Raw genomic sequence first — 19,864 nt, 5'->3', positions numbered from 1 at the left:
AAGAAAAAAAAAACTTACTATTTAGATTGATAACTAACAACAAAACAAAATTTAAAAAATAATACTCTAGTATTCATGAATATATTTCAATTAGAGTTAAAAGCCATTACCTAGTAATATCATTTTTACATAATAAAGGAGAGGGGGTTAAAAATATTTCGGGCTAATATTTAGCCACGTAAAACTCTTTTATTTAATTCGGATTAATCAGAGATTAATTCAACTTTGGAAAATAGTAAATATATTAGAAATGACCAAAAAATTGTTCCAGATCTACGGGTAAAAAAAATTGTCTTTTAACATATTAAAAATAGTGAAAATTTCACAAATAGCTATTACTATAAAAATCTTAATAGACTGAAATAGATAATAATTAATATCTCAATATTATCATTCTTCGATCTATTGAATTAAATTTTAATATTTTTTTTCTTAAACTTAAAATTGCCCTTCATAAACAACATTATTATCATATATAACATATAATTAAATTTTAATAAGCACATGGACTTTATTTATTGATCTACGTAACGTTAGTATTTAATACTATCAGACACTATATATAGGTGTAAGTAGTATTCAATAAATCATATCTTTTTGGATCTATTGTTTGATTCCGTTGGATGTTAACTAATCTATATTTATTTTTAATAAAAAAATATCTAAGTTATGCCAAGTTAGTTTGACAATGCATTCTAAATTAAAATAATGTTTTCTCTCTCTCTTCATAAAAGGTAGTTTAGTCCTCCAACCATGTGTAATTAAGGGATCCCTATAATTAACGTAGCACGGGACCAAGCGTAATGTAATGTTAGAGTGAATCATATTTTTTTGTTATAAAATAAATTTATGAAAATATTTGCAGTTTTAGTGTGTTTGTTACGAGGGAAAATGTTTTTCAGTAAATAAGTGGGGGGATTTTAATTTACATAAGTAAGAAAATATAATCATAAAAGCATTTTTATGTAATTTAGAAAAATATTGTAAGAGGTGGGGTTTGGGTGGTGGGGGTATGAGATGGGCGCTACGGAGGTGGGTGAAAAATTTCAAATATTTATTATTTTGAACAAGTCAATTATTTCAAATAGAAGAGTCCAAAAAACTAACTTAATATGAAATAAAGAAAGTATTAAATATTTCTATATCTTCGTGAAACTTCTTAAATTTAATAAATTGTTAAATGCTAAACCATTCAATCATCAATGTGTATGTTAAATGTTTATTTGCAACTTTATATTTGAAGTAATATAATTCTAAATATAACCTAAGTACAAATTATTTAATTTTTGGTAAGCTCTTATTTTAAATGTGATGATAATTCTGAATATCTTTTCACATATTTTGTGTCTCATTACACTTTGTAAGTGTCTTTGAAAAGTCTTTTTAACTTGAAGTAAAAACACTTTTCTTGATTTACAAAAGAAAAGTGATTTCCTTAGGAATACTTGATTTGACCAATCTTTGATTTTTGAAAATTTTACTTTTCGCGATTAATTAAACTTCATCCGAAATTAGTAGGCGTTTACTCATATTTTTATTTTTTATTTTTTATTTTTAAAGTGAAAAATATTTAAAAATTGGAGTCGTGTTTGGATATGAATACAAGTTTGAGTTATTTTGACTTTTTGTGAATAATTTGGAGTAAGAAAAAGTGAAAATACCCTTTTGTTATATTTTTAAAATCTTAGAAATTATGAAATTCAACTTACAAACATTCAAATTCTCATGGTTTGAAGCATGTCAAAGATATCGCCGTTAGAATTCAACTTACAAACATTCAAACTAGGAGTGAAAATACCCTTTTGTTATAGATGTATTCTTCCAGAATTCAACAAGTTCTTCTAGTATAAAACTAGGAGTGTAAAAACTAACAAAGACTACGATCAAGAAAAAAAACCAACATAATGAAATATTGAAAGAAAACCTTTTTTTTGGAGGAATTTGTCTTGATCTATTTCTACCCCAAAAAATAAAGTATACTTTGTAATATAAAGATATAACAAGTTGCAGGCTCATATACACAAGCCAATTCACGTTCTCCTTATAGCCAAATAATAATATTTCATTGCCAAATTAAATGGAATTAATTAAACGATATTCATTATTATCAATATAGGGAATATGAGTAAAGATATAATAAATTTGATAACTAATATTATCCTCACATTCAAGACAAATTAATAGCTATTTAAAAATGAAATCAATTACTCTATTATAGGAATTAATAATATTCTTCAATCTCATATATATTCAAATTTGATTACGCTTATGATAAATTAATATTTTAATAGAGTTAATTTCTTAAATTGTCAATCAAGTTTTGGGAATTGCCTATAAATATCATTTTTATTTCATTTAGGACCAAAATATCACTCAACTATCACTATTTTCCTTCAAATATCACTCAACTATTACTATTTTCCTCCAAAAATACTTAACACTTCAAAAGCCTCCTTCTGTCCTAGTAGTCATGCCATGTCATTAAAACCTAATTTTTTTAATAATAGACTTATTTAATTTATTTAACCAAAATTTTAATTTTATTCTTCATTTTTTTTTTAAAATAGATTAGTTTATTAGAAGAAATTTGCAAGCTTAGGAATCTTTTTCGGTACTTAAGATTTATATTATCTTCCTAAATAGTTATTCATGTTTAGAAAATTGCCTAGACAAATCACTTTTATTTTTTAAAAAAAACTATTACTATTTTTTCTCAAAAAATATGAAATACCTCAAAAATCTCTTTCTTTTCTTGTAGACAGGTCATATCATTAAACCATCATTTAAAAACAATAATAGAGCTATTTAACTAATCAAACTTATGTCTCTATAAAAAAATGTAAATTATGTTGAAATTTATGGAGATTATACAAAAAAAAAAAGGTCACAAATAATCTAATTTTCTGTAGATTTTTCTACCAAACAAAATTCAATGAAAAAATCTTTGTAGGTAATTATTACCAAAGATTTTGAAATTCCTAAGCAAATTTTCTGAAAATTTTAAACAAGTAATTTTTCATAAAAATATTCAAATATATCCGTAAGGTTGACATAGAGAAAAATTGGTAAAAAAGATAAATTTATTATTTAACTTTTATTTATAATTTACTTTTTATTTTTTATTCTTTTATGACTATTATATTATATTTTATCGAATCATACAATTAAACACCAATATATATTCTTAACTCACCCTGAATTCATGAAACAAAATTAATTAGTTGGGTTGTCTATTTTAATTTAATAATACACACATTATATGAGATAAATATACCCATTAATAAAGGTTAAAATTTATTTTCTACTATAAATATTGTTTCACTTTCTATTTTTTTCTTCAAAAAAATTGCAAGTATGAATGTCAAAGTACTTAATTAATTTTTTTCAGTGCATGGTTAATTGACCTTTAATATTATTGATTTATTATACAATAATAATTAAACAATGTTAACGTTCATGAAATGATTTAGTTATAACTTCAATTGAATTTTTTTAAAACTGCAATATTTTTTTAAAATTATATATATTTATAATTATACAAAATTGGTAGCATTATAATAAGTGTTAAAAAGTTATTCTTCACAAATAGAAAGAAATATAATATTTAAGTATGATAAATTAATGTATTTTTAAAAAAATAATATTATAATTTTGGTTAAATGAGTTTGATGAATTAAATAAGTCTATTATTAAAAAAATATATTAATGACATGGCATGCCAACTAAGAGAGAAGGAGGTTTTGAAGTGTTGAGTATATTTTGAGAAAAATAGTGATAATTGAATTATATTTTAATCTTAAATGAAATAAAAATAATATTTAAAAACAATTTTTAATACTTTAATGATCATTTAGGAAATTAAGAGTCTGTTTGGATGGGCTTTAAGTTGGTCAAACCAACTTATAAGCTCCTTTTTAGCTTTTGGACGTGTTTGCCTAATGCTAATTTTAAGCCATAAAGTTCTTAAAGTCAGTCAAAAATAAAAAGTTAGGATTTCTAACTTTTTTTCCAAGTGTTTAAAGTCATTTTGTTTGACCATGTAAATTACTTTTATATCCCTTGCATTTTAACTAAATTCCCAAACTACCATTTTTATTCTTTTAACTCTAAAATTCAAACACTTATTTTCAACATAAGCACTTTTATCCAAACACTCAACTGCTTATTTATAAAAATAACTTTCAGCACTTAAAAATTCTAAAAACACTTCATACATAAAAGTTATTTTTTTAAGTCCATCCAAACGGACTCTACCACTATTTTAATATGATGATTCCTTGTGATCATGTTTTTAAGATTGGTGTCATTTTCAGTGTGTTTTTCCTAATTTGGACTGTTTGAGAATTTCACAATTAAGCCAAAATTTGATGTGTCAGACTGCAAATTATATATATACTTTCTAGGCTTAATATATCATTAAATATGTATATTAATCAGAAAATTATTCGGACATTCGAACTAAAAACAAATTGCAATTAAGTACTTAAATTCATAATAAAGTATTCATATTGTATACTTCAGTTTAAATTTTGATTAAAGAAAATCCATGCGTAATGGATAATTCTTTAAATTTATCAGTAAATTTTATGTAAATTTTCGAACTAAGACCTGTTCTAATTAAACATTAAATATATGATAAAGTGTTTCTATTAGATATTTTGATTGAATATTTTTCTTTAAAAAATTATACATGTTCTCAAACATTTATTACGCAGATAAGTTACCACTTAAAATATACTTTTTTAATTATATATATTTATCTTAATAAGCGGCAAAACCACATGCCCATTCCATTTAAGGTTAGGTATATTTAAGTAGATGACATAAAGCAATGTATATATTTACTGTACATATTTAAGGAGATGACATACTCAAGCTAATGTTTACTAAACAAAATGACATATAAAATGTGCGTAATGCAATAGAAATGCATGAAAATATGTTAGGACATGGTGAATAATGATATATGTCCCTCCGTGCTTGTGCATTAATTACAAATAAAGATTGTGGTGCGATAATGTGGCTGCTATATCTTTAATCAGAGATTTTAAATTGAGCCGTGAAATGAAAAAAGTTATGCTACGAAAATTATTTATTTAGTCGGGGTTTAAATACATATATATTAGAATGGGACCCACTTCGTTGCCAGGTGTAAAAACGAATTCAAATGGGACCCACTTCTCTGCCAGACAATTCTGTGGACGTCGGTCTTCAAACGTGAGCTGAGTTGTTGCAACTTATATGTTATCATTTCCAATCGGATAATTCATTAATCCAATTAGTAGAGGATTAGGCAGTACGATTCTATCCATTCAAGTCTTGGTCTACTGGCTTCAAGGAAAATTAAAAAGTATATATACTTTTTTAAGAATCAAAAATTCTGTCTCTCAATCAATTTTTGAGAAATTTTATTTTTAATAGTTGAACACCATTCTTTTATTCTGAAATATGGGTGCTAACCAAATTCCATTTTAAAAGATGGATTTAGGTTTCGAAGGTGATCGACGGAATCAATCGTACTTCCACCGTCGTGGATTAACTTTCGCTCAATCGTTACTCGACAACATAGTCCTTGATTAACTTGATTGATCTGATCAGATGCTTGCTTTTTCCCAACAAGTCAAAGAAAGAAGCAACTCTCCCAGAACCGGAGAAGCTTAATTTCAAAGCGGGTAATTTTAAAAGTCTTTTAACTTGGTTTTATCTATCTATTTATATTATATTAAAGCATAAAGACCCATAAAATGTTGATTGAATTTTTTGTCACTCATTAAAAGACTCCAATTTAAACAAAATTATTTTTTTAATATTTAAAATCAATTAAATTTTTCTATATAATAAATCCTTCCGTATTTGAACTACTACATAGAAAGTCCTAATAACTAGACTAGGAGTTTAAATCAGTTAGGAATTTATAAAAGTCAAAATACCTAAAACACGTTTAAGATAAACTAAAACTAAGAGACCTAATTAATATATACAAGAATTCATTCTTGTCCTAATATATTTTAGTAATTAATTTATTTTCTATTTGAAAAAAATCCTAAAATTTAGGATTTTAATCAATTCAGAATTATATTCTGTACAAATCACTTCCTTGCCTGAATTAAATTTCACAACTTCTCTCACATTCTTTTCCTAAAATTTAGAATTATAGTTTGTACAAATTCTTTCCTTACTTGAATTAAGTATCACAATTAAAATACCTCATATGTCTTCTTCTTCTTTTTCACGTTCACGTACTGCTTCCACTACAAATTGTTTTTACTTAGTATTTGCTTTTTGTTAAATTAATTATTATCGTTTTCTTCAATTAAGATTATGTTTGCTTTACTTGGAGACGAGGGTAAGTAAAATCAGTAGTTTATTTTTTCTTTTAAAATTTGTGGTAGGTTATTCAAGCATTAAGTCTTATATTTCTTTTTTTTTGTTATTTTTTTCCAGTCATATTGTCTCTCCCCACTCTTACTTGAGGTCAGTTTCTTTAGTTTTTTTAGCATTATCAATTGTTTATAGATTATGCACTTTTATTGGTTCATTCTTAACGTATTACACTACAGAAAATGGGTATTAATGTTTCAAGTGTAGTTGTCAGATTGATATTTTATATATGAATGTTTATTCAATTTACTAACATAAAAGTAAATTTATTTCTTATACATGTTAGTTTTGAAGAATAATGCCCTAATCATAATTCTGGCAAACTTGAATACTTCAAAATGCAATTGCATGGTCACAATTTTTTTAAAATGTTAGATTACATAATTTTTACTGTATATTTTCTTACATGGCTAACGATATATTGAACTTTTTAAAATGAAAATTCAATGTCGTCAATAACAACTTTTATCATTACAGGTTAATTAAAGTTACAACAAAAAGAAACATACCCCAAAAACATCATCTATGAGGAGATATTAGGTGAGATGCAACTATATAACATATTATTATTTCATGCCATAAAATATGCATAACTACATATATTATATATCTGATTTAACTGAATTATTATTCTTTGTAAATTCTGAAGGCATCCAATTTTATTTTTCAATTATTGCATTTTGTAGTATTGTTCTTTTTACTATTTAAATGAATATTATATTTATCTTTACTTAATAATATCATACAATAATTTTTTTTCTTATATATATTTTATTATTAATTAATGCGATACATACGTGTAAAGTACGTACACTTGCCCTTCATTTTTCACCATTTTTCTTCAATTAATATATCATTATTTTAATGATATTAAATATTGATTATAATAAATGTAATAAAAAAATAAAGAAGATTTTCTTGTCATGATTAAATTCCTACACGAAGAATCCTTTCCCAACTAAAATAGACTTGATAAAAAAAATTTATCAAAAAACAACCACAATAATATGAAAAAAATTGTTAAAACTTCCAAAAAAAAAAATTAGGTAAAAAAAATAGTAACAAAAACGTCTAAGGAACACGGAAAACTGGTCAAAAAATAATAATCAAAATCCTAATCCAATAATCCTATCCATATAAAATACTCATTATTTTAATACTACGGTAATCCTAATCCGATTTAGTAATGCCTGCTTGAAAAAATAAAGCAACAAAAATATATATAAAAAAATTATAAAAAAATATGAATCTTAATTATATGCAGAGAAGTTTAGAACTAAATATGGTGAAATATTAGTTTCTATTCTTTTTGGTTTATGACTACTCTACTTTTATAAAAGGTTTTCTAATTTCATAAACTTATTCATCGATATTTCCTATAAATTGGTAGCACATAAACTAACAACAAATTGTTTTATTAAAATATACAATAGTTTCTCTAATTTTGATTTTTATTTCTACAAAAGTAGAGTGAGAATTTGAAGTTTCTAAATTCAAAATTATAATCATTAAAATTATTAGGTAAAACCTAATAATTTACACATGTTCAAATTTTTTTTGGAAGTACAAATTTAAAAATTAAACTAATAGATTAAATTCGTAACTAAAAAGCTAGCTCCACCCATGTGAGAGAAATAAAAATGGCTGAAGAGCCTCTAATTAAATAAGAGGATAATAATCAAACGTTAATTAAAAATACTCAAGGCTTCTAATAGTCTGTAACAACAATTAAGAAACATTAATGAAATCTGAGAAAATTATATTGTAGTCAATTAAAGCTATTCAACAGTCAAACTGATGTGGAAATTAATTCAATTTATAATGAAGAAATGTACGGTTATTGAGGAGTGGAAGAACTTGTAATAATGCCAAAGTTCCGTTTGAGACATCACATTTTTTTTTCCAATACCTATATATATATATATATATATATATTAAAAAAGATAAAATTTCTTAAAATTTAATCAATCAAACATTTTTAAAAAATAAAAAATATTTTCACAAACCTTCCTATATGATGATAAGAGAATATTGTGAGCAATGGTGGGTTGCCATTTGAACTTGAAATCTAAGTTAAATTTTGAATCACCAAAATTATATATATAAATCTATCTTGCAATAATTTTTTTTTGTTAAGTAGATTCGGGTGAATACCTTCTCGATTTTTAGATCCACCCCCATTGTGAAGATCGAAAACCATTTATTTTTTTTACTCATGTGATTCAGGATATGCCTCTTTTTTCAAACCTTTTGGAGGATCAAGCTGATCACCAAGTTATTGATGTATCATTTCATTGAAAATATGGAAATTATCACTAAAGTTCATAACTTCTTCCTTCACATAATCACATCAAAATTTAAACAGCGAAGGTTATTTTTAAGCCATTTTAAATATGTTATAAATATTTTTTATTCAGTATGTGAAATAAAGGCAAATTTAATTCAATAAGTGAAAGAATAATTTTAAAGTAATTTTTAATACGTTAAAAAATATTTTTTAATATGAATTATTTTGCATAGTTTAAGAATAGATTATTAATTTTTCAAAGTTTGTGGACATGATTTTTGTTATTGGCAGTATAAGAAAAATCTAAAGATTTTTTGAGGGCAAACTGTTTAATGGAACAAGGTGACTCATGAGTTTTACAATTTGAGTTGAATTATACAGCTGGGAGATTATTATTATTAAATATAAACAGACAAATTTCGGTAAAGGACTTTTCTCTCAGGTACAGAAGGCAGCCATAAATAGAAAACACCAATTTGTCCATGTTTTGATGACTTTGGTAGAAATAGGAGAAGAAATGACAAGTGCAATAATGTTTAGTTTATATATATTTATTTTTTAAAATTGTGGGTAAATTTTATTTAAATATTTAAAGTAAATCTTTTTTTAATTAAACACTTAAAAATATAATAACATATTCGTATCAAACATTTCTTTTAAAAAAAAGTTATTGTATGTATTCTCAAATACTTATAGGTAGTTAAGTTAATTATGTAAATATGTTATCTCCTTTAAAATATATATGTCGACATTAATTGAAATAGATTTGAGATTTTACATCTTAGTGAGACAAATACATATTACTGAAAAAGATGATATATTGTATGTGAATAACTTTTCTATGTTATCGGTACATAAAAACATTTTTTTTCAAAATCTTAACCAAAATAACTAATGAAAATACTTAAGTATTCATATGTCGTGATACTTAATTGAAACCGACCTTAATTAAAGCATAATTTGCACATTTTGTATCTAATGTAATAATAACAAGAGTAGATCCACTGTAAAATGATATGTTACAGTGGATGAGGTTGCTCTTTTTTTTAATTAAATATAAAAAAAAATTTGGTAGGGAGCATTATTCCCTGAATGGGGCGATATGCTATGCGAATCCAAATTAATTAGACTGTGGATATTAGACACCGAGTGAGAATAAAAAAAATAAGAGAAAAATATTGAAAACACTCCTAAACTCAACGCGAATTATTAGTTTCATCTTCGAACTATTGACATTCTTAAAAACACCCCTTTACTTTGCTAACTGAACTTAAATACACTCTCAATCTTTAACTTGAGTGAAATATACACCTAAATTCTTGTCAAATTTAGGGATGCTTTCAATACTTCTTTCAGTTTTTTATTAAGAGTCCATGCTTCTACAAGAATTTGAGATCACTTTCTATTTTATATGGCAAATAGAGAATACATCTAAATTTAATTAATTAAATAAAAAATATTTTAAAATTTATCAATAACTCAACGAAATAAATAATTTACGCCAAATATACTTCTCTCCAAAATAATATTAACAAGAATAGAGATCCCAGCGGGGTGGGGAATAAAATAAAGGACCTCAGTTAGAAAACAACTACATAGATGGTAACCAAGACACTGACATCATCATCATCATAATAATAATATAGCCAATTTAAGGGCCCGTTTGGACAAAAAAAAGGTATGGTCCCACTCGAAAGCGGCTCCATTCCCTACTATTTTCTCCGCCCCCCATTTACGATTTGCGACACGTGTTTAAAAAAACGTTTCTTTATAACAGATTTTTATGCTTACGAGATTTAGAAATACATTTTTTTATTATTTTATAAATGATCGTGAGATCTTATAGTTTGTTTGATTAAGTTTTTTCTTTCAAAAAATGATTATTTTTAAAACACGAGAGATACTTCACCAAACTTTTGAGAGATAAGTAGAAATTATTTTTTAAAAGCTAAAAAAGAAATACTCCCTTCATGCAGTCATTTTAGCACGAACACACTCAAAAATTACTCACTCCTAGAAATAAAAAAGTGTTTTACTATCTCATCCTTAATCAAATACTTTAAAGAAAGAAGTAGGTCTTTAATAATGTAAAATTCCTTGAAAAAAATATTTTTTTGTTATTACGTAAAACACTATTTATTTTAAAACAAAATAAAGAGATAAAACCACTATACGAAGAGAGTATCTTTTTCGTAAATGCACTTTTCTAAAAAATACACTTTAAAACACCTTTTAAAAAATTGAAAAAACACTCATTCCTAAACAAAAATGCCTTTTAAATTTGTCAGTTTTTTTTTAAAAAATATTTTTTAAAATAAGCTGAATTTTATCAATTAATGCGGTAGAGTTTAATTTTAAGTAACAGTGCACAAATCAATAAATTTGCATGGGAAAATGTGGACCAAAGAAAATTACAGATTAAGATATCTACTATACGGCCTTGATACCGCAAAAGTCCAATAATAGTAGAGGGATGGATTAATCAAGTAGTACTAATTTCGAGAAAACTATTTAAAGTGTTCTAAAGACTTTTTTTTTCTTTCTAAAACCATGATAACACACAGCGTATATCCTTTTACACATTGTCAAGATGAGATAAATAAGTTTTCATGATAAAAAACTTTGGTATAAATTTATATTACCGGGTTACTGGTAGGAGAGAAGAAGCTAAATTTTTGAAGTCTCAATTAATTTGAATAATAATAATAATATAGCCACATCATGAAAAAACTTAAGGGCCCGTTTGGACAAAAAAGTATGGTCCCAATCGAAAGCGGCTTCTTTCCACTCCATTTTCCCAGCCCCCCATTTACAATTTGTGGCATGTGCTTAATATATTAAAAATGGTTTAGAAATATCCTCCTTTCAAGTGTAGATCAAATTTGTCCTAAATTAATGAAACTGATTACTAAATTTTTGGTTAGAAAGCAACTATATGGATGGCAATCCAACAAACTTGACAAAATGATAATATATAGCCACGCCATGAGAAAGCTTAGGCATAATAACTCGGGATCATTTAAAACTTGACACGTTTTATTCAATGCACACTTGAACTAAATCAAAACCAAATCTACAAATTATAAATCCTTCACAGATTATAATTGAATTTCTTACACATCACAAAAAAATGTGAATAACCTAATTTCTCAGACATAATACAAAACTTCCATATTTCAACATTTTTCAACAATCTTTTCTTTCATAAGATTTTCATAATAATAATAATAATAAAAAAAACATTTTACAACATATATTAAACACAACCTACAGTTTTATATTTTCTTGCAACTATGCATTTAGCATATAAGCTCAGAGGGCAGCATCAGGCTGTCGTTCTGGCAAAGAAGCTTGGAATTCTGGTAATGCTTCACAAGAATCATATATCTTCCTTAAGGTGGGAAACTCAGACTGCACATACAAAATAATGTCAACATCAAAATGTGTTCGGCCATACTTTTTCAGAACATATTTCATTTTTTTTGTATGAACAAGAAACATGACTTATACTCTCATTAATTCTAAAAATTATCAAAAATACCAAACATAACATACTTATTCCCAAAAATAAGGCAGAACCTTCATTTGTGACGTTTGCTATCATTATCACAAATCATACTTTTATATACATTTGCACAAAATTATCATTTACCTACAATCATAACACCATATTTTAATAAAAACTGCTAATAACACAATTACTAGCTATGACAATTCGTCAAATTACAATTAGTTACAAAGATCCGCCAGTGCAAAAAAAATAAAAATTAGTCTTAACAACTGTAATAACTAGCTATTCTTTACTATGATCTTTCCGTATTCTACGAACAATTTCTTCATGGCGAGATGAGGATTAGTTGGGGTCATAAGTAGATGGAATTTTTTTTATAAAATATAAAAATTTAGGGCAAGTTTTAAAATTTAAAAAGAAACCAACGATTATATCTTGGACCAAAACCTCCTTATAAGGCTTGGACAATTCTACTCACTTTGAGCTAGCTTTAAGAGTGTCAGCTAAGCTCCAAACCTAACATGATATCATAACAGAATCCTTCTCACCCAATGTTGGACTCCCAAAATTAAATTGTCCACGCTCAAGATATTCAACTTTGAGTGTGAGATGGAGTGTTGAGGAATGAATAAGTTCCACATCGGTGGTTAATAAGATGAATGGTCTCCTTATAAGATATCGGCAATCCCTCTTCCCTTTTGAGTTAGCTTTTGAGGTATGAGTTAGACCCAAATTTAATTTAACACTCTTAAAACTAGATAATTTCTATGGCCAATCGGATCCTCAAGTTTAGTAAATATGCTCATTAAATGGAATAGAAAATATCACTAGACAACCTACTTGCTGATTGATTATTTTTGTTTTGCAAGTGAGGCAACAAGAAGTAGGAAAAAGACAGTAGAAGATGTACGTTAGGTTCACAAATATTAAATGAGTGTGACATTGTGTGTATATATATTCGAGGAAAGAAAACAGGACACATGTTTCACAAGTGTGTTAAAGAATAATGTAACATGTTATAGTCACAGAAAAACAAAGGCTATTTATTTATTTTTCGTATATGATTGGGTACTATGATAGGGATGTCAACGGTGGGAGTTCTATCTTAATTCGCAAATTTTCAACCTACCTCGCATATCATTTTTATCCATGTCCACCGGTGGGTGTGCATTGTCTCATTTATTTTTAAAAATCTAAGTTTCTTGGATAAAACTTTGAAGTTGGGAATTAAACAAGAATTTTTACCATGTACAATAATAATTTACGCGATTATCATGAGAATTTTTTATATTTGCTATGCTTCGCTCCTAATTATGAAGCAACGGGATTTTACTTAATTACGAAATGTAGCAGTATCTTGATTTCAAAGTCGAGGAAGACACTATATTCATGCATTATATAATGTCTCTACCTAACCAGGGGCGGAGCTACGTGAAGCTCAAGGGGTTCACTCGAACTCCCTCGTCGAAAAATTACATTGTATATATAAGGTCAATTTCTGATTTTATAAATATATATATTAAAATGAACCTCCTTAAAACTAAAAAAAGGTATTGGCTCAGTGGCTAAGGGGTTCATTGTTGACCGAAATGGTCTAAGTTTGATGAATTATTATTAAATTTGAATTAAATTAGAAAAAATAGTATGTAAAATAAAGTAACTTTTAAAATAATTTGAATGAAGAAATTTAAAATTCATAAATATTCTTTTAACAAAATATATTAATTGATTTTTGTTTTTAAATTTTATAGTATTTCGTTCTTATTTTTTTCAATTAGATTCTAAAAAGATGAAAATTAGACTAAACTTATTTGATTTATTCATCATTTGTCTTTTTTTTATTTTTATAAATGATAAACCTAATAAATTGAATTAAATGAACTAAAAAATCGATAATGTTATTTATTTATCTTCTGAATATACATTATAACATTAGTAACTCAATTCTTACACATTTTTAAAGAATCTTGGTGGGTTTTAAAGTACCATATGATTGAATGGGCATTAATTCAGAATTTAAAAAAAGTTCAAATTAAAGTAGAACACTACAAAAAAAAAGGAAAAAAAAAGCACAAAAAATGTAAAAAAGCTCGATTGAACAAGGTAAAAGTAGGAAGAACCTAACCCTGGCATGACAAGATAAGTTAAATTTAGCGGGTTGAGATTACTATTTTCCTCCCATCTCGCTTCATTTTTTTATCTTGTAATTTTCACAGTTTATTTCTTTATACTTTGAACCCCCTTCATAAAAATCCTGAATCCACCACTGTACCTAACTATATCTGTGTGTGTCTGCTATAAAATGATAATGAAATCTTGTCTAAACTAAGTAAACTATTATATCAAGGCTATCTTTTCCTACGGTAAAGATTGGATGAAAATGATCACGTAAATCTTATGTGTATGCCATGAATAGAGCTTGATTCAAGTTGGCTCGTTTGCAGTTGACAATGAAGTTGGTTAATCCAATGCAGAGAGACTTAAAGGATCTGAGTAGAGTTTAAACTAATTATGATGTCGAAGCCAAAAAATTGACCCAAATACATTTAGTAGCCAGAAAAAACTTACCATGTCAATGTTAAACCTTTTAGTAGCCACTGCAATTTGAGGTAACAAAAACACGTCAGCCTGCAATGTCCACCCTGTTATATCAGCTGAGATCATTTAGGAATAACATCGTCAAGATTATTAGTATCATTTAACTGTTGACATGATATTATCTCCACTACTCTCGAAGTTCAATGAATTCAGGTGCACCATAAAACAATGCTATCAAGAAAAAGCATACAAGTGCTAGACAAAATACCATATATACTTCTTCTCCTGTAGCATACTTTCCAGCAGAACCCGTCAGCAATTTTTCAAGAGCTGCTCCAAAACAAAAGAAGTTTCTTCAGAACCAGTTAAACAAGAGGTTGAAAAAGACCACTAATCAAGGAAACAAAATTCGCTACATCAGGCAACAGAAGGAGTCTTAGTTGAATCTTAGAATCTATAGAAATAAGTGGATACATCATGATCTATAGCCAAAAAGTGTCCTCTTGTCTAATTAAACACCACACGCTTAAGCAAACAAAGCGAGGATATTGAACATTGTCAGGTTGAAAGCGAGGTCTTGTCTAATTTTACTCTCTAGACTCGAGAAAATCAAATCGACCACCAATTAAGGCGAATATTACCTCTATCCAAATATTCATGATACCCTTCATGACAATTAATCTAATAAAAGGTCAATTGGATTTTCAAAAAGTTTCAACCACATGTACAACTAACAATATTCAAAGTTACAGGGAATCAAGTTTTTAAGAACTCAACTGATAATACAGAAGATAAAAATCCTACTCATTTGATGATTTCCCTATTATACAAGCCCAAAACTAGTCTGCTACATAGAAAATATGCAAGTGAAACTAACTCCTTAATAACCAATCCAGTGAAACTACGTCAAATAAATTAGCATGATGATGAACATTCTTTTTCTGATAAGTACAAAAATGAGCATTCTTATGTACCAAAACAACTCAAAGTTAAAGCCTCAAAATTAACTTGAAGGCTTTATTGGCGACTCTTCTTTTCTCATGTGGACTAAATGAGTCTGGTAGATAGAACATGCATAAAACTTAATCCACATGAGTACATTTCCTGCAGTGCATACACAAGCAAGCATAGCCTGCTTGGCTTTACATAATTTCCCATTTTTACCTTCTTGTCTTAAAAACTGATGGTAGTTTCAAATTTTAGAACATCAGTAAGGAAGAGATTATTACGTTAAATCCTTGATAAAACAATATAATTCCCTGAAGTATAGTTAAGTAGCAGAAAATTGTTATGAGAAAGTTCAACGAAACTTACCGCCAAAACCTTTTTGTATGTGAAATTTTGCCCATAATTGTTTCTCCTCGGGGCCAACCCTTTCCTCCATGTACCTCTGAAAAATGAATGGCAACTATTATTGCCCTGAAAAAACAACATCCTTGACGACACAGAGCATAAAAAGGAACTGCTGGAGCAAGAGAAATACCAGCACTGACAACATATGAAGTGGCTGCATGTTAGAGCTGATAATACTTGCTGCCTGCAGAGAAAGACAAGGGGTGCACAGCTTTTATCCTAGTTGCAACCAACCTTGCTCTGTAGTACATATTTTATGAGAACATTTTCCCACAAGTCAATATTCATCAACCTTAAATCTGGAGATGATATAAATCACCATTCTTCAAGATATCTTGCCCTTATGGACTCAAGATAATGAGCATCCACATGCAACACATTATTTCTACAATTTTTTCTTCAAAATGCCTTTCAAGGACTTATTTTCCTGATTAGTTCATAATGCCTTTCAAGGAGTTCCTAAGTGAAGGATCCACAGGCACTTGGATCTTACCTGAAGATTGAGAGCTCTTAATTGAGGTTCAACTGGCAACAGGGGTCTCTGATGATATTTCTCTTCTAAATACTAGCCAAACAGCAAAGAGATTGGCACACAACTGAATCATTCATGATGATGTCAGGATTAGGAATCAAAGAAGATCATGTAAGCTTAAGAGATCCTACCAGTAAAATTGCATAGGAGTCCGAAATTACCACATCACCATCAACCAATACAGGAACATAATGAAGAGGATTTAATTTATCAAACTCTGCAAATATGCATATGACATTAGTCAGAATAAATGGTGCAACAAAAAAATTATTCATATACTACCAATATTCCGTTCTGGAAGCATTACTGAAACTATGCTAGTGAACCACTGAACACTGATCATTATGGAAGATTGTGTTAGGGCAAAAATAAATGGAAACAGAACTTTATCACAGTACTCATAACTGGATTGCAGAAGCCATCTGCCGGTATCACAAAGTTTTACAAATTTGAAGTTGAAACTGGCTTTCCCTAACTCAATCAAGAGAGAATATCCTTATATCATCAAGTAGACCTATCTATGCTTCATCTCCTTTTCTTTTCTGGATAAATTTGTCTGTTTTGACGCTTTCTCCTATCCAAACAGGGTAAGAGCTTGCATGTATACCTATGCTTAATCACACTGAGGTTACCTAACTACATAATATTACGGATTTCCCATAGTAAGACTTCCCATTATTTATTGGACACCTTTAATCCTTTTGACTTTAAAAAGGTCTTATATTACAGGAAGAATCAGGCACCGATAACCAGAGAGCTAAGTGTACTTAAGAGGCTACTGGCTCAGCATCCTTAAAGTGAATGACTAATTGGACATATATTTTCATAGAGAAGGGTGATCTTAATCATATCACAGAAAAGGTAAATTGGACAATTCTATGCTGTCTTCGGGAGGAGGGTAGTTTGAGCTACAAAAACTAGACATCAGGACCTGAAAACAGCTCCTATTTTATGATAATTTGAAGGATATGCTGTGCCAACAATAGCCTGTGGACAAAAATGTGTAAGATGAGATCTTATTGGTACCGGTTAATAAAGAACTTCAGACAAATACTGTAAACTCACGAACGTTCCTGGGGTTGTAGAACCCACTGACAATGAGTCTTTTTTTTTCCTTTTTATCTGATCAATCACACTGAATGGGGTTGTAGAACCCACTGACAATGAGTCTTTTTTTGCTTCTGATCAGTCACACTGAATATGAGACTGCTGTTCAAATTTCCACTTGACAACTTGATGGAAGAAATACTTCTTTCTGGTTTGATCTCTAATGGCCTAAGTTACAGACATGCATATGCTTTTTTACTATATCACTGGCTAATGAAATTACTGCCAGGTGAAGTTGGAAATGTCACAAGGAAAATGCCAAGGTAAATGAGTAATCTTAGGTATGAACCTGAATTTTTGAACCTAAAGCTGAACACTCATGAAGTTAGATCTATTTCTCTGAAACCTGGTCAGTATTCAAAGTTCAGATATTCGGTAGCCTTCCACGGGAAGCTCTCTGTTGTTAGCAGACTAAAGAAGCAAAGGGGGCAATTTACAGCTACACATATGCGTGTTATACTGGAGCATCCAGCATAGAGCAATTAACAAGAAGTTTAAGTTCTCAGCTTATTGGTTCTGAAATGTACATAAGCTAATGTTATGAGTTGCCAAAACAGTCAAACGACATATTCTTACTCTTCACGAAAATAGTTTACAGTTCTGCCCATCACTATAGTCGTCATGAGGTATAAGCTACTAGCGTTATAAGTTTCCAAAGCAGCCAAACAACTTATTCATACTCTTTACTGAAATGAATGCTATTTCTCTTCATTACTACAATAATCAAGTGCTATAAGATTTTTGTTTATTAGTAATCATGACCCATGAGCTATAGGCAAAAGCTTCAGCGAAAGGGCTTACAAATATGGATGCAGCTACTATCTCTATGTCTAATTAAGCAGATAGGAGCTAGATTAGCCAATCTTCAGACTGTCTGACACACTATTATCGCGACTTAAAAAATCTGCAGAGACATTTGGCGCTCACCACAAAGAATAGCTTTCTTGGCTGGAGTTATCCACTACATATAGTAATTTCTATGGGAATTAATTATCTGCATCTTTTTTTTATCAACACAATATTGCACTCGAGAACGCCTTTGGTACTTCTGAATTCCATACAGGTGAATGACTACCAAAAAAATCAAACATAATACCTGAAGTGAATTGTTCTCCTTTGTCAAGGTTGACTGCTCTATATTCATAAGAAAGCCCTGTGCAACCCAGAAACCAAAACACAAATTTAACAATCAAACAGTAATTCAGTTGAAATCCCCCCTCCCCCCCCCCACTCCCCCCAAAAAAGATACTGAACAAAAATTCCATGACCAAGATTAGACCTTTGAGATTTAAGGCGAAACGAACTCTCCAAGAACATGAACTTTGCCAGAAAGAATATAATACAGTCTTCGAAACACATGTTGAATCAGTTGCCTTCTTCTGCAAAAATGTTAAATTTATTACATAAAAAGGTGAGCTTTCAATTTCTTGTTCAGCTCAAAATTAGCTCCTTTCAACTGTGTGTGCGTGAAAAGAGATAGACAGAAAGAAAACCTACCTGGGAGTTATCGGATTCCATGGAAGAAGTTGAAATGGGAACAGCTAATGAATCATTAACAATAGAGTTGGTAGTTGGAGTTTCAGTGTGAGAAAAATATCTACCAAACCATATTTGAAAATTGTCAGCTTTGACTAGTTTAATATACGATCTGCTAATCTGCAATAACATTGGTGGATTGATCTTCATTTTTACTCACTTTTTCGGAAAATTTACTCTTTTCTGCTCTCTGCTATAGATCTGAATTCAAAGTAAAGGACATTTTGTAAACACTTACATTTTACACTAGTATTTTAAAATTAAACATTCTTATGAAATTTTAGAAAGAGGATAAATATTTTGGTTAAGCAAAATTATTCATGTCTTAAATTTAAAAAATATAATATTTATTATATTTTTTAATTATGTATCCTTAAAAAGCTCTCAAGAATAAAATAAATACAAAATAGTACTTTACGTAATAGATACTCCTACTTTACGTAATAGATACTCCTATATCAATTATTAGTAATAATTTTCTTGCACTGTAAATTTGTAGTCTAGTTGTATTTCTCATTTCATTTTCGCAACTTTAGATTGTCCTTTTAGGTCTTATCATAATTCCTAATTTGTTATAAATAGTTGTGTTGTATTATTTTTCAGACTCATGTTGTGAAAT

At 28.4% G+C, this 19,864-nt stretch overlaps 1 protein-coding gene and 1 long non-coding RNA gene across 5 annotated transcripts; one reads left to right on the top strand and one right to left on the bottom strand.

Moving 5' to 3' along the window:
- The first annotated feature begins 6,230 nt into the window (after positions 1-6,230).
- On the top strand, positions 6,231-18,797 carry LOC129886677 (uncharacterized). Of its 2 annotated transcripts, XR_008766240.1 has the most exons (4): positions 6,231-6,346; positions 6,445-6,474; positions 6,859-6,921; positions 17,332-18,797. It is a non-coding gene; the product is annotated as an uncharacterized LOC129886677 (long non-coding RNA). The 2 variants fall into 2 exon arrangements; XR_008766239.1 differs by lacking the exon at positions 17,332-18,797 and having other exon boundaries at positions 6,859-7,111.
- Positions 11,743-19,507, bottom strand: LOC129886676 (glutathione S-transferase 2-like). Of its 3 annotated transcripts, none has more exons than XM_055961464.1 (10): positions 19,207-19,507; positions 18,989-19,088; positions 18,806-18,862; positions 16,734-16,819; positions 16,564-16,635; positions 16,201-16,254; positions 16,032-16,107; positions 14,986-15,047; positions 14,748-14,821; positions 11,743-12,079 (listed from the first exon to the last, which is right to left on the bottom strand). In XM_055961464.1, the coding sequence occupies exons 1-10, from the start codon at positions 19,393-19,395 to the stop codon at positions 12,061-12,063; spliced, it is 789 nt and encodes a 262-aa protein (XP_055817439.1). In that variant the 5' UTR covers positions 19,396-19,507; the 3' UTR covers positions 11,743-12,060. The 3 variants fall into 3 exon arrangements, with proteins under 3 accessions (XP_055817439.1, XP_055817438.1, XP_055817440.1); XM_055961463.1 differs by having other exon boundaries at positions 14,748-14,807; positions 19,207-19,506; XM_055961465.1 differs by lacking the exon at positions 11,743-12,079 and having other exon boundaries at positions 14,748-14,833.
- Between the last annotated feature and the right edge of the window lie 357 nt (positions 19,508-19,864).

This window comes from Solanum dulcamara, chromosome 4, assembly GCF_947179165.1.
Source record: "Solanum dulcamara chromosome 4, daSolDulc1.2, whole genome shotgun sequence".
NCBI lineage: Eukaryota > Viridiplantae > Streptophyta > Magnoliopsida > Solanales > Solanaceae > Solanum > Solanum dulcamara.
The sequence above is the reverse complement of the archived record's forward strand: the minus strand, read 5'-3'. Positions and strand labels throughout refer to the sequence as shown.

Coding starts and splice junctions, on each gene's coding strand:
- LOC129886676 (XM_055961463.1), bottom strand. CDS start 19,395: ATGAAGATCAATCCACCAATGTTATTGCAGATTAGCAGATCGTATATT. Junction 16,255..16,563: donor TAAGAGCTCTCAATCTTCAG/GTAAGATCCAAG, acceptor CTTTCTCTGCAG/GCAGCAAGTATTATCAGCTC. Junction 15,048..16,031: donor CATACAAAAAGGTTTTGGCG/GTAAGTTTCGTT, acceptor GTTTTGGAGCAG/CTCTTGAAAAATTGCTGACG.